This window comes from Nannobrachium achirus (genome assembly GCF_963921795.1).
Source record: "Nannobrachium achirus genome assembly, chromosome: 9".
NCBI classification, from domain to species: Eukaryota; Metazoa; Chordata; class Actinopteri; order Myctophiformes; family Myctophidae; genus Nannobrachium; species Nannobrachium achirus.
In genome coordinates, this window is record NC_137818.1 from 57,774,234 (window position 1) to 57,786,528 (window position 12,295).

The window sequence follows — 12,295 nt, forward strand, 5'->3', positions numbered from 1 at the left end:
AGGTTACCCTCTGCTGGCCACATTTGGTATTATACTGTATTCCTGTACTGTATGTATGTCAACTTAGTATACCAAGTCACTGAGGGCAACAGGTCAGTGTTTAGAGATTTGCTCTGTCCTAAGAGCAATTGAAGTCCCAGCACAGCAAGTAGGTAGAGGATTCCAACATAAAACCACAAATATTAGGTCATGTAGTTGACAGAAGTCACCATCTGATATCCACTCTATTCCCCTTGAGAATGGAACAGTAGCTAATTTTATTGATTGATTTCCTATGACTAAACCCATTCAACTGTACCCATCTTGGACAATGTTCCTTTAACTGTACCCTTATCTTTAAACCAATTAATGATGACTGAGAAACATCTAATGGCCATCAATTATACACAGACAATTAATTCTCAACCACTGACTCAAGAGAGGTGGACCAGCTCTTGCAGCTCAGTGTCATTGTGGTTAAGAGTCTGCCCTGAGATTGTGAGGTCCCAAGCTGAATCATACCAAAGACTAAAATGATGCTTGGCACTCAACATCAAGGGTTTGGTTTGGAGACTCCCTGCGACATACTATCGGCATGACATGTACTTATATATCAAGCTGCCCCACGCTAAAGAAACATGATAGGCTCTTATAGGGCCATATCAGGAACCACTGGTTCCCAAGGCTAGTTAATTCTTCTGGGAGACCAATAGGTCCATATTATCTTGACTACAAAAGGTTTTGTTTGGTATATAATTAAGATACTGACGGAAAATCAAAAAGATCCAGCATACAGTAGATTTTAACTAGATGAATAAATGATCACTTGCTGCAGTAGAGCAAAACTCAAGCCACATCATCACATATTATGTGCAATCACCTTAGCAGCCAGCGCACTGATGTCCACAGCATCACACTGGTATCCATGGTCAGAACACCATCAACATCATCATGCTGGAAGTATTGCAAACTGTTTTATTCATCGTAAATGAAACGTGTGCCATTCAGTGAGGAGGGAGAAAGACAGGGAAAAAGGGATGAAGAATGTGTTTATACCGTATTGTACGACGGGTGTCGCTTACCGAACAAGCGACATACGCAGCGCACAACAGTATAAACTCAGCTTTATGGGGGAAGGGAAGATGTCTTTGGTCCATATTTGGTGGTGAAAAGGGGTTAAATGAATCGGGAGACAAGAAAAGGCACTTAAGTTTACAGTTGTCTCTGTTTTTTTTTAACAGAACATGGACATAAAGGTCTACTGGAAGAATGAACAGTTGTCTCACATGTTTTTGAACAGAACATGGACATAAAGAACTACTGGAAGGAAGAATGAACATGTCTAAAACATGAATATCACATACAAAATGCCCGGTTGTGAGCAAAAAAATTATATAGCTACATAAAGTATATACAGTAATGATTCAGAACGATAAACAAAAGTGGGCGTAACAAAGATGAACGTCTTTTATGCCCGATTTATACGTAGTTTGCGCACCGGTGTCGCTCACCAAAAAAACAGCCAATCCACAAGCTTGCCATGCGGCGTGTTGTGAGCCGGCAGGTTGGCCATTTCCGCCCCCCACAACGCAATGTATAAATCAAGCATTATTCTACATTTTCCCAGTTGTAAAACAATCACACAAGTCTCTTTTTTCCTCTCTTTTTTTGTGGCTTTTTTCTTCTTTTTCTTAAACAGGCTGTGGAAAGAAGGCAACAACTTGGAACACAATGAAATTATTTCTTTGGCGATAAACCTAAATATTACAAGTTTGGAATGTAAAAAAAAAAAAGAAAAAAAAAGAAAACAAAAGTGACATTGTTTGGTTGAAAATAAAGTTACCCAGGTTTTACCGAACAGACAAAGTCGAAGTTTCAAAACCTCACAGCGACCAACTAAAGAGAGGGAGCAGAACACGCTCTCACACACACACACACACGCGCACCCCTCCGAAGACAAGTATTAAGGAGGATGCAGCGATAATGTAATGATTGGTTTCACGCTATAACCTTGCAGTTCCAACATTATGATGCACATTACTACAAAAGACAGGAGATGAGTCTGTCCGTTTTTGCTCGCAGGCCATGTAGGAAGGAACAACAATGAGGTAAAAGAACCAGCGTTTTTTGTTCACACACTGTAGACACTACAGAAGAGATGCGGCCGCAACTATTACATCGCCACACATCAAGACTTAGACAGCTATTAGGAGAGTCTGTCGCACCACAGTTTGACAAAAAGCATCAGTTCGATTGGATCGGTTTGACTTCATTTTGTTTCTATAGATTTGGGTTAAAGTGAGAAGAGACAACACAAGATCGTAACCGTTCAAACCCTATATACTTCGTTAAGTATATAGGGCCATTTTCTGCGAATGATCCGACCCATAACAGGGACGCTACGGTTTAATGTGGTTAAGTGGTTTCTACTCATCGATACCATCCTCCTCTGCAGCGTGCAGACCCTCTGCTCTACGAGTACCGCGTTACACCGCCATCCGTGTTCCCAGAAAGGCATAGGTGAAGTTGCTGTGACTTAGCGACGCCGTCGTAATGACGGATTATAAATTAGGCTTTATAAAAGGCAAGCGTTTCGTTTATTTGCCATTTGTGTGTGTGCAAATCAAACACAAATAGCAAAAACTAAACAAAACCCAAAAGAAAAGGGGGCAAAAAGAAATCCCACGTGGCAAAAGTCTGGTCTGTCCAGACATTCCAGAAAAGGAGACAACACGTGGACAGGTTAAACGTCGCTTTCTCATCAGCCTTGACAAGTGATGTTGTTTGACATTATTCTTGGCAAAAAAAGGCAACAAGCTAACTCTTTAAGTATCCAATTATAATAAAGAATGAGAAGGAACAATTGCCAACATAAAATATAACTAGTTGGCCGAGAGCGAGGGCATTTTATCACTGAAGCTATTTGATCAGCTCTATTGTCGTAAAGATATTTTACACCTCATTCAAATCTCTGAATCACAGTTTGATATGTTTGTCTTTCACTCTAAAGGATGACAAGACCATCTGTAGTGTCGACTGAAAGTCCGTTCTATCGGCGACGAAAAGTTCCCCTTTGATGCTTCTACTAAGAATGCACTTCCAATGTACTTTCTAAGGCTAAAGGATTCTAATGAAAACGGTAGAAATTAAAGTGATTGGGTTCATGCATCGAGATGATGCACCACAGCAGTAAAAGAAAAAACTAAAACAAAAATTAACTAAGGGATTCATACTTAAGTTGACTGGAAGTAATTATGTCAGCAGTCTCATGTCTGCAGTAAAATCCTCAGTGTTAATTGAAGCGTTATGTAAATCCTAGAGGTACAAATGTAACCAAATGGACTTTTTTTTTTGCAATTTTCTACAACAATGACATGTCCAATACAGGGACGCCAGGGTGATAAAGTGGTTTAAATTAACACTCAGGATTTACCGGTGTGAATCGTTAACCATTTTCTGGGAAGCGGCGAGGAATGGAACGACAGAGACGCGACGATCTCGCAGCGACGAGATCGCCAAGAGGACAAAAAGCGGGGTTTCTACGACGACGATGGAATGATACAAGAAAGTAGCATCTAATCAGCTTATACCGCCAAAAAGAAGTTACACTTTTTTATTATAAGAGAATAATAGTAATAATAACAATAACGAGAACTTTTCAAGTTTGGAGGATGAACAGGGTTTTTTTTTCTTTTCTTTTCTTCGATGCAGAGGTGGCAACTACAGCTCAAACCGACAAAAAAAAAAAAATATGTAAACTCGTATTTTCTATTCTTCATTGAAAGGAGTTAGTGGGAGGGAGGGAGGGAAGGGGGTGTGCGGGCGAGGGGGAGAGGGGGGTTAGTAGGTGGAGGTGGTGGTGGTGTGTGTGTGTGTGTGTGTGTGTGGGGGGGGGGGGGGGGGGGGGGGGGGTGACGGAGCGGGAGGGGGGGATGCCAGGGTCAAGGGCAGTGCGCCCGCGGGGGCCTCTGGGGAAGCCCGTTGGAAGCAGCAGCGGCGGAGGAGGAGGAGGAGTTGGAGCGGTCTTGGCGATGGTTGTACGAGGACGTAGAAGAAGACTGATACTGCGGAGGACCTCTGGAGTTGCTGTTGGCGTACTGGGAGGGGGCTGGTCCGCCGTCGCCCCCCGGACCGCCGCCACCGCTGGTGCTGTTGTTGCTGCCGTTGCCGTGGTAGCCGCGGTAGTGCGAGCGGTTGGGGTTCCTGTCGTGGTAGCCGCCGCCGTTGTAGCGCTGGCCGCCGCCGGAGTGGTAGCCCTGTCCCTGGAAGGTGCGTCTGTTCCCTTGGAATATCTGAGGAGAGGCGGCGAGTCTGAGAGTTAGTGCCATTAACCGGACCTGAGCCCGATTCGACAAATGCCTTATTTAATTGTTTAGTTTTTATGCCTTTTAATTGATAGGACAGTAGACATGCACGAAATGGTTATAATGATGGGGAGTGACACGCAGGAAAGGTCGTCGGGATCCGGTTTCGAACCTGCGACACGCTGTCCGGACTGCCAGGAGTTATTTTTTTTTTATTAGAAGACGTACAAGCTTGCGTACAAGCTTGTATATCTGCTATTTTTGAATAGCCAACACTAAAATATAAAATGCCACAAATGCTTTCCCGGTTTTAATGGGTTATCATAGCCATCATCATCATCGACAACCTTTATTTCAATCTAGAGAGACACGTTAAAACCATTTAACCCCTGTTATGCTTCATAATAAGATGAATAGCAAAAACAGGATATCCATGTACAAGCTCACAAAGCGCTGCAAAGCTTTTTTTTTTTTTTTAATAGTTGACATTTCCTTTGTGATAGCTTTTGAAACATCTTGGAACATTATCACCCATGTCATATCCGGAATAGGGATGCCAGGTTTTGAATGAAGCAGGTTTAATAATGCATGAATAATCAACTGAATAAGGGTTGAACAGTTGATCAAAATGACTGACAGAAAATGACAGAATTCAATTGTAGAAATAAAATGTGCTTTCAACAACTTGTACACAGTTTTTTATACAGAAAAAAAAATAAGTTTTGTACAAAACGCATCACACATTGAGGGGGTTCCCAGCTAAATGTCTGCTAACTTTTGAGAGAGTGTACATATGGAACCAAATGGACCCGTTTTGGGGGTCCATGACCCCAATGCTGGGAGTCTTTGAAATGAAAGAAATAATTTGCTTGAGAATCGGCGTTAACAGACGATGAAAACAATGACCTGTTTGGCTGGTGGAGGGCGGTGCTCGTTGGAGGGCTGGGATGGAGGTGCAGGCGGTTCCGCCAGCGGTGGACTGGTGACGGACGAGGAGGTCGAGCTGCAGCGAGAGCGGGTGGAGTAGCCCGTCCGTGGGTGGTACACTGTATGACACGACACGCATAGCTCATACACTGTATGACATGACATCCACAGTTCATATCCTGTACATCCACACTACAGGACACAACACCAAGAGATCCTATCTTTGCCGTCGGGCAACCACAGGATCTCCAATATATCGTCGTTGTCGGGTGGAAACCTTGTAAGTCCAAAACCTTTCATTTTGTATTTATCATTTAATAATGATTTAAATCAGAAATAAGCAGTTTTCTGCTGACATAAGCAGGAATCATGCAATTGCTTATTTTAAAAATGTATTTTTATTTTATTTTATTCAGGCGGCTAACAATGCTTCCTAAAGAAATGTTGTGTGTGTGACACTTCCTGGGGCTACAATCTGCGGCTCCTAGAAGCTCCACAGAGACTATTTTTTTAGGGAGCATTGTTAATCGCCTGAATATAATAAAATAAAAATAAATAATAAAAATAAGCAAGTGCACGATTCCTGCTTATGTCAGCAGAAAACTGCTTATTTCTCCTTTAAACTAGTGAAAATAGCCGATCTAGAAGCACACAACAGCTATTTTCGCTATTTGAAACTTGGAGATATGCGTGTCGTGCCAGACAGTGACGATATACTATATAGCTTCTTCCTACAAATGATGCTTCGTTTATAATCAAGGATGTGGAGCCACTGTACCTGATCCAAACCCTATTATGTTCGTCTTCAGTGGTTCGATCTCAAACGTGAATCTGACAGCTTTCCCAAGGTCCTCGTCATATTTACGTTCGCTCACAAAGTGCTGCAAAAAACAAAGACATGATTAGTGACGAGTTCGGTGAAATGCTGTGCAGTATACTGAACAACTCATCGTGGTAAGTAAGACTATCTGGTTCATTTAAAGCAAGGGTGGGCAAACATGTCTTGAAGATCTATCGGGCTATCTGGATGGGCTTGTGCGCATAAAGGCTGCCATCTGCACAGTGTAACAGGCTACAGCATCTATCAAAAAGTGATGAGAAGTGATACAAGGAATAAAAAAGCTCTAGGGGAGGTACAAGAAATGATACAAGGAGAGAGTAGTGCTATGTGGTGAGGTGGCAGCTCGGGAGTGAGTCTGCAGTCCTTACTGCAAGGCGGGGATTGTATTCCCCTTTATTTGATGGGCATTTATCTTAAAGTTTATGAATTTCTGTTCAATTATTGAATACTTCCAAAATGAGGTGGTCTTCACTGTCTGGAACTGTGTGATTTCGCCAGCCTTGCAAAAAACTGATCTTGTGAACGAAAAGGTTGTAGATGCCTGATTCAAAAAGCCAAAAAGCACTACAGCATTGTAGTACCAACATATGTCAGCAGGGGGAGCCAATTTCCACTTCAGATGTGTGCATTTTACATACCACACCAATTATGTGTTTATCAAAAAGATAAGATTTCCCCTTTTTGGAAAACGTTTAAATGTCTAACCACTACTTCCGAGAATATTTAATTGAGAGTGTCATCTCAATGCGACTGTCACAGCAAACACGAGAAATGAAGGAATGAGAACATTAGCTATCGATTATAGCAAAGGGAACAGGTCGAATCACGGAGCATCTGAAATGCGTTTGTAACTCGTACAAGAGGTCATGCACAACACAACTTTAAATATCATGAAGAACAGAAGCACTGATCTTATTGTGTTTTAATTAAGTATTTGTGTACAAATGCAACCGTATATTTGTTTGATTGAATAACATCACATCCCATATGAACCCTAGGGGCTCTATTCTGGGGTCAAAGTTGCAGATCTGCAAGTTTAGAACACAACGCACTGCCAGTTATCGAGTCGCTTATTTTCAGTGATTTGGTGTTGAGGGAAATGCCAGTGGATTTAGTTATAGTGCCCTAGGGGACTCCAGTCATCGGGTTTAGCCAGGTAAACATTTCACTGTGTACACACACAGTACAAAGTACTACAGGGAACATGTACATGAGCCATACAGCCAACACATTGAAGAGAAATCAGCCATATGAACACTGACAAAAAAAAGGAGTCATTTTGTATTTTAAAACAAAATGCCACATGCCAGAGGGTTAACCTTTGCTTTTATGAAATATCTTACGAGATCATTAGGATTTTCTAGAAGATTGAACATGCTAGTTTGACCACTTCATATATTCTTTAAATTTAAAAAGGAAGATTCTTGGCGTAGAGGGGAACAAGAGCAGACTAAGTACAGAGTGAAATGTCAAGTCATGTGTTGACAATTCCAGTGGTTAAATACGTATCTGAAAACACAAATTGACATGAATCCAAAGTACACTGATGATTGTGCTGTCAAACATTCAACTATATGGAATCTATGAAAAGATTGTGGTCCCTGCTTCATCTCTCTCTCTCAACTAAGAGGTCCTTGGCCTGAAAACGTTTAAAGACCCCTGTTTTATGGAATCCAAATGACTGAAATCATGGTGTCATGGTGACTGAGATTCATGTGATCCTCAGGTTTAAACAGACTGCTATGTGACTTCATTGGTAACATTCTTACGGTATCTAACATTTAAGCGCAAACATTCATCCAGGGGCCAGATCTTATCAACTAGAGCAGTGGTTCTCAACCTGTGGGTCCCAAATTATTTTGTGGGGTCCCCAGATGATTAACTTAATGTGCAACATTGTTTTCTCTCTCAACAGTAAACAAACCAACATAAAGTTTAAGTGTATAGAGGGTATCTGCACATTTCTAAAGTGACAATTTAAGGACTTTTTAATACCTCAGTCTAAAATGACAAATTAAACACTGGCCATATTGTCAAATATTAGAGGCAGAAATTGTGAAAATAGCAGATCTACATGCTCACAACGCCTCATGTTGCGAGGCGTTGTGAGCATGTAGATTTGCTATTTTCACAATAGAACTGTGTTATACAAAATGTGATGCCTCAACTCTTAGTGCTCGTCAGAGTGGGGTGTCCCCAGTTAAAATCTGGTTATTTTGAGGGGTCGCGGCCTGAAAAGGTTGAGAACCACTTAACTAGAGATGGGCAATTAGATTTCTCCCATATTGCCCATTCCAGCTACCAAGTGAGCAACTGGGGGCACCCCACTGATCTACGCATGCATTTACCTTGATGTCAGCGCGTAGTTCACTTAACTGGTCCTCTGACATCGAGGCTGACTTGTCTGTCAACCGGCGCAGTTCCTCCGCCTTCTTATGACGACCATCCAAAATGGCCACTGAAATAGAAGTTTAAAAAGACAGTGGCAGGTCAATCAATAATTTACGGGAAACAATAGTTTTATATATTTCTTGTTATGTTACAGTAGATGCTGACTTTGGACTCAATCTGTGTGTGTTTTCCTGTGACCCACTGAAATGCAATCACAAAATGTGACCCATTACAGACTTCCGTGTGTGTGTGTCGTTCAGATCTCCATAACACTGCAAAAGGCTAAAGAGTTTGGGTATCTTGGCAACGCAAAATAGTCTTTGGATGTGAAACAACAACATCAGAGATCAGGAGTGCAGGCTATCTTTAAAATCACAGCACTTTAACCTTACAGGTTATTTAAGGTCCCATTTAGCCCCCCCACATGTTTTTTTGTTGACTTTACCGTATATACTATCTGATAAGGCTGTAGAGAATACTTAGAAGCTTCATTTATAAAGTTGACATTCAAAAGTTTTAGTGAAAATTCTTTCTGAAATAAAAATCAAACCTCGGTTCGAAGTGGAGCGGTGAATCTGAGCAGCTATACCCTGTGTGTGTTGCTAAATGCCTAAACTGTAAACTGTGCCTGTGAGTGAGTGGTGAGTGTGCCTGGCCTGCACAAAACAGCGCCCCTCCTTTAACTAGTGTGTTGTGTGTGGCCACTCAAGGTATTGCCAGGCTACGGACACGGCCAGCCAGCCACCCAGCCAGCCACCCACCCAGCCAGCCACCCAGCCAGCCACCCAGCCACATACCCACGGACATACCTGTCTATTGGGAGCGCTTTCACCGCTCCAAAAAGCCACTCCAGTCACAGCTCATTTAAACAGCCTAGGTGCCTGGACCACTACCCTGTGGCCCAGGCCTAAACTTCTTCTTTAAGGGGCCTTTTCCACTAAAAGAACCTTGGTTCCAGAACCAGTGCCGGTTCAACTTTCTTGGAACCTTGGTTAGTCCTTGTGAACCAGCTTGCGTTTCCACCAGATTGAACCATGATTGAACCAGAGGAACCAAGGATTTTGTGGTTCCCGTTCGGAACCAACTTTTACAGTTCGGAACCAACTCCGATTCTTGGTGGAAAAGCTCACCTCTGGTTCATCCCATAGGCGGGAGAAAGAACCAGAACCGGTTCTTTGCCGGTGGAAAAGGCCCCTTAGTGTACAAGGTTCCTTATTTCAGAGAGTCGGATTCCAAATGAATTGCTGGGTCCTGAGCCACTGCTGCCCCATACGTAACGTAACATCCCACCTTTGCATAAGTGTTTTACGATGACGTCACAAAATATGATGACATAGATTGAAAGCTTAGTTAAACAAGAAATGACAGTCCTTTTATACCAACTTGCGTTTTGTGGACTAGCCTTGCTGAGGCGGTGACCAAGAACGCTGAGGAGAAAGTAACGTGAACCCCCCCCCCAAAATCATGTGGGGACCCCCCCGGGTGACCCGACCTACAGGTCGAGAACCACTGATCTATGAGATCAGCACTGTGATGTCAGACATCTATGGCATCAGAACTGTGATGTCAGACATTTATGACTGCAAGATTAATACACAGTCAAATTCTTGGTCCATGAGTTCCATTAGTACATTCTTCAGAGTTTAAGTCATCCTGTGCAACTTTGCTTTTTGGAGTGATTTTTGGCAACATCTGGTAGCTACGTGATCCTTACAGCATCTGCTCACAGCTTGTGTTTGCTGCTGGCTTAAATAAAAATGTAAGAAGAAAAGGAAAGGAAAAAAGACATGACTGATTCCAAGGCACATCCCATGAGTGCCTGCATTATTTTGACGGGAGGTTAGGGGAAGACACTTGCAATTATCATTAAACATAGAATTTAAGTGATCACACAAGTTACACAGTATGGCTTTAAATGAACAGAGGACTAGAGATGCTCCGATTGGGATTTTTGGGGCCTTTACCGATCACCGATCAACTGGAATCTGAATATCGGTATCGGCAGATACCGATATTCCCGATCACAGCGTCAAATCCATAAATTCTTCTATTTATTGTGTTACTGTAGCAGCATTTAGATATTTAATGTTTCTTCTTACAACACATTGACATTGTATATTATTAAGTATAAACATTAAGAGATTGCAGGCTGAAGTCCTTTAGTATCCATTCCAATTCAACTTGTAAGAATTGAAGCTGAGGTTAGATTCAGTGCCACAGATACACATTTTGAAAATAGCTGATCTAGCTTGTAGATCGGCAAAGCCGATACCGATCAAAGCCGATAGAGGCATTATCCGCCGATCGTGATCACACACCGATCAATCGGCACATCTCTACAGAGGACTTTACTATGTAGGACAGTTAGAAGCTTTGACAGATATCCTGGGCAGTAGACACAGCAACATTCTGAAACCATAGCCCGACTGTTACATCCGTCTGACTGATATACACCAGCCATTATTTGGTATTGGCAGTTATGCAGCCAATGTGTCCCAATGTCATTATAGGTGGACATTGTCAAACAAGCTCTCAACACACTGCATTGAGCTTGCAGATTGACCCATTAAGATCTGGAACTCATCCATGTCACTCTAGATTGAGACGCTGTCGTAATATTTTTAAGTGAACATTTATAACTCAAGTCTTTCTTTCTCAGGGGTCCCTGGAACAAAATATTTTGAGATGGGGGTCAGTGGCCAAATACATTTAATGCTAGGGGTCCTTGACATGAAAAGGTTTGAGCACCGCTGATGATAGAATCATGAGTTTTTCAAAAACCTTCTAAGGATTTTGAAGTCATTTATAGAATCGGGTCAATATACTCAAAGACTTCAAAAATAGCAGATCTACAAGCTCACGAGTGCCGTGCTGTGAGCTTGTATATCTATAGCCAAAGTAAAAATAATGGTTAACAGGTTCAAATGTGAAGTGACACATAATGCGTTACAGGTCTAAGAAATAAAATATAAAAATGTTATAATTATAGAGTGGTTAAATAAAAAAGATCTTGTACAAAATATATCCATCATAATAATTCATCTGTAATCAATGGTCTAGGACTCTCGAGTCCAAGTTCAGGATCGGCATCAAACATTTGGCCTCTATTCCCGAACATGAGGATTTGACCACGGGGAGGGCAAAACGAAAAACGGATGAAAACACACTTCAGCTCCTGTGATTGTGCGTTTTGTGGACGACCGGCGGCGACTTGACACAACACAAAAGGAGAGGGAAACAGCCACACTGACACAGATCTAACAACAGAGGAAGAGATTAGTGGGAAGAAGCAGCCTGGTTAAATTGTGGAGGAATGTGGGGTTTTGTAATGTCAGAGCCAGGTAGTGGAGCCCACCCCCCCCCCCCCAGCCCCAACCACCATTCCCTGAACACACCTCAACACAAAGACAGCATTGAGGTTCCCCCGACACCTGACACTATTCACCCAGAACGCACAACAACCCTACACTGCAGTAGGACACAAGAACCCACAATGCCCTACTTCTGGAAATATGCACTCTTGCTCTGTCATGTTACACAACCACACACACACACACACACACACACACCACACACACACACATACACACACACGTTTGTATGACTGCGGTATACTTGCGTGGACATCCTACATTTTAGAACAGCAATTTTAGGAATCCCATGTTTCCTTTTTTTTTTTTTTTTTTTTAAACCATAAACCCTAGAGAGCCTGAGTCGTTATTAGTTGTGGGTGCCGGGGTCACACACACTGAAAATTGTCGCTCTGTAAGTCGTGAGTTTGTAGATCAGCTATTTTCGGGTCAAAATATAAATTGGCAAAGCGCCAACCCTGTTGAAACAGAGTCTATGTGCT

General features: G+C 42.3%; 1 protein-coding gene across 1 annotated transcript in view; it reads right to left on the reverse strand.

The window, feature by feature from the left end:
* Nucleotides 1-957: 957 nt before the first annotated feature.
* The window catches only part of spats2 (spermatogenesis associated serine rich 2), a 35,886-nt gene continuing 24,548 nt past the window's right edge, over nt 958-12,295 (reverse strand). Inside the window, exons 10-13 of the mRNA XM_080733738.1 lie at nt 8,400-8,509; nt 5,989-6,091; nt 5,190-5,329; nt 958-4,271 (exon numbers count right to left, since the gene is read on the reverse strand). Of these exons, the coding sequence (XP_080589864.1) occupies nt 3,921-4,271; nt 5,190-5,329; nt 5,989-6,091; nt 8,400-8,509 (704 nt within the window). The 3' untranslated portion in view covers nt 958-3,920. The remainder of the gene's footprint in view (nt 4,272-5,189; nt 5,330-5,988; nt 6,092-8,399; nt 8,510-12,295) is intronic.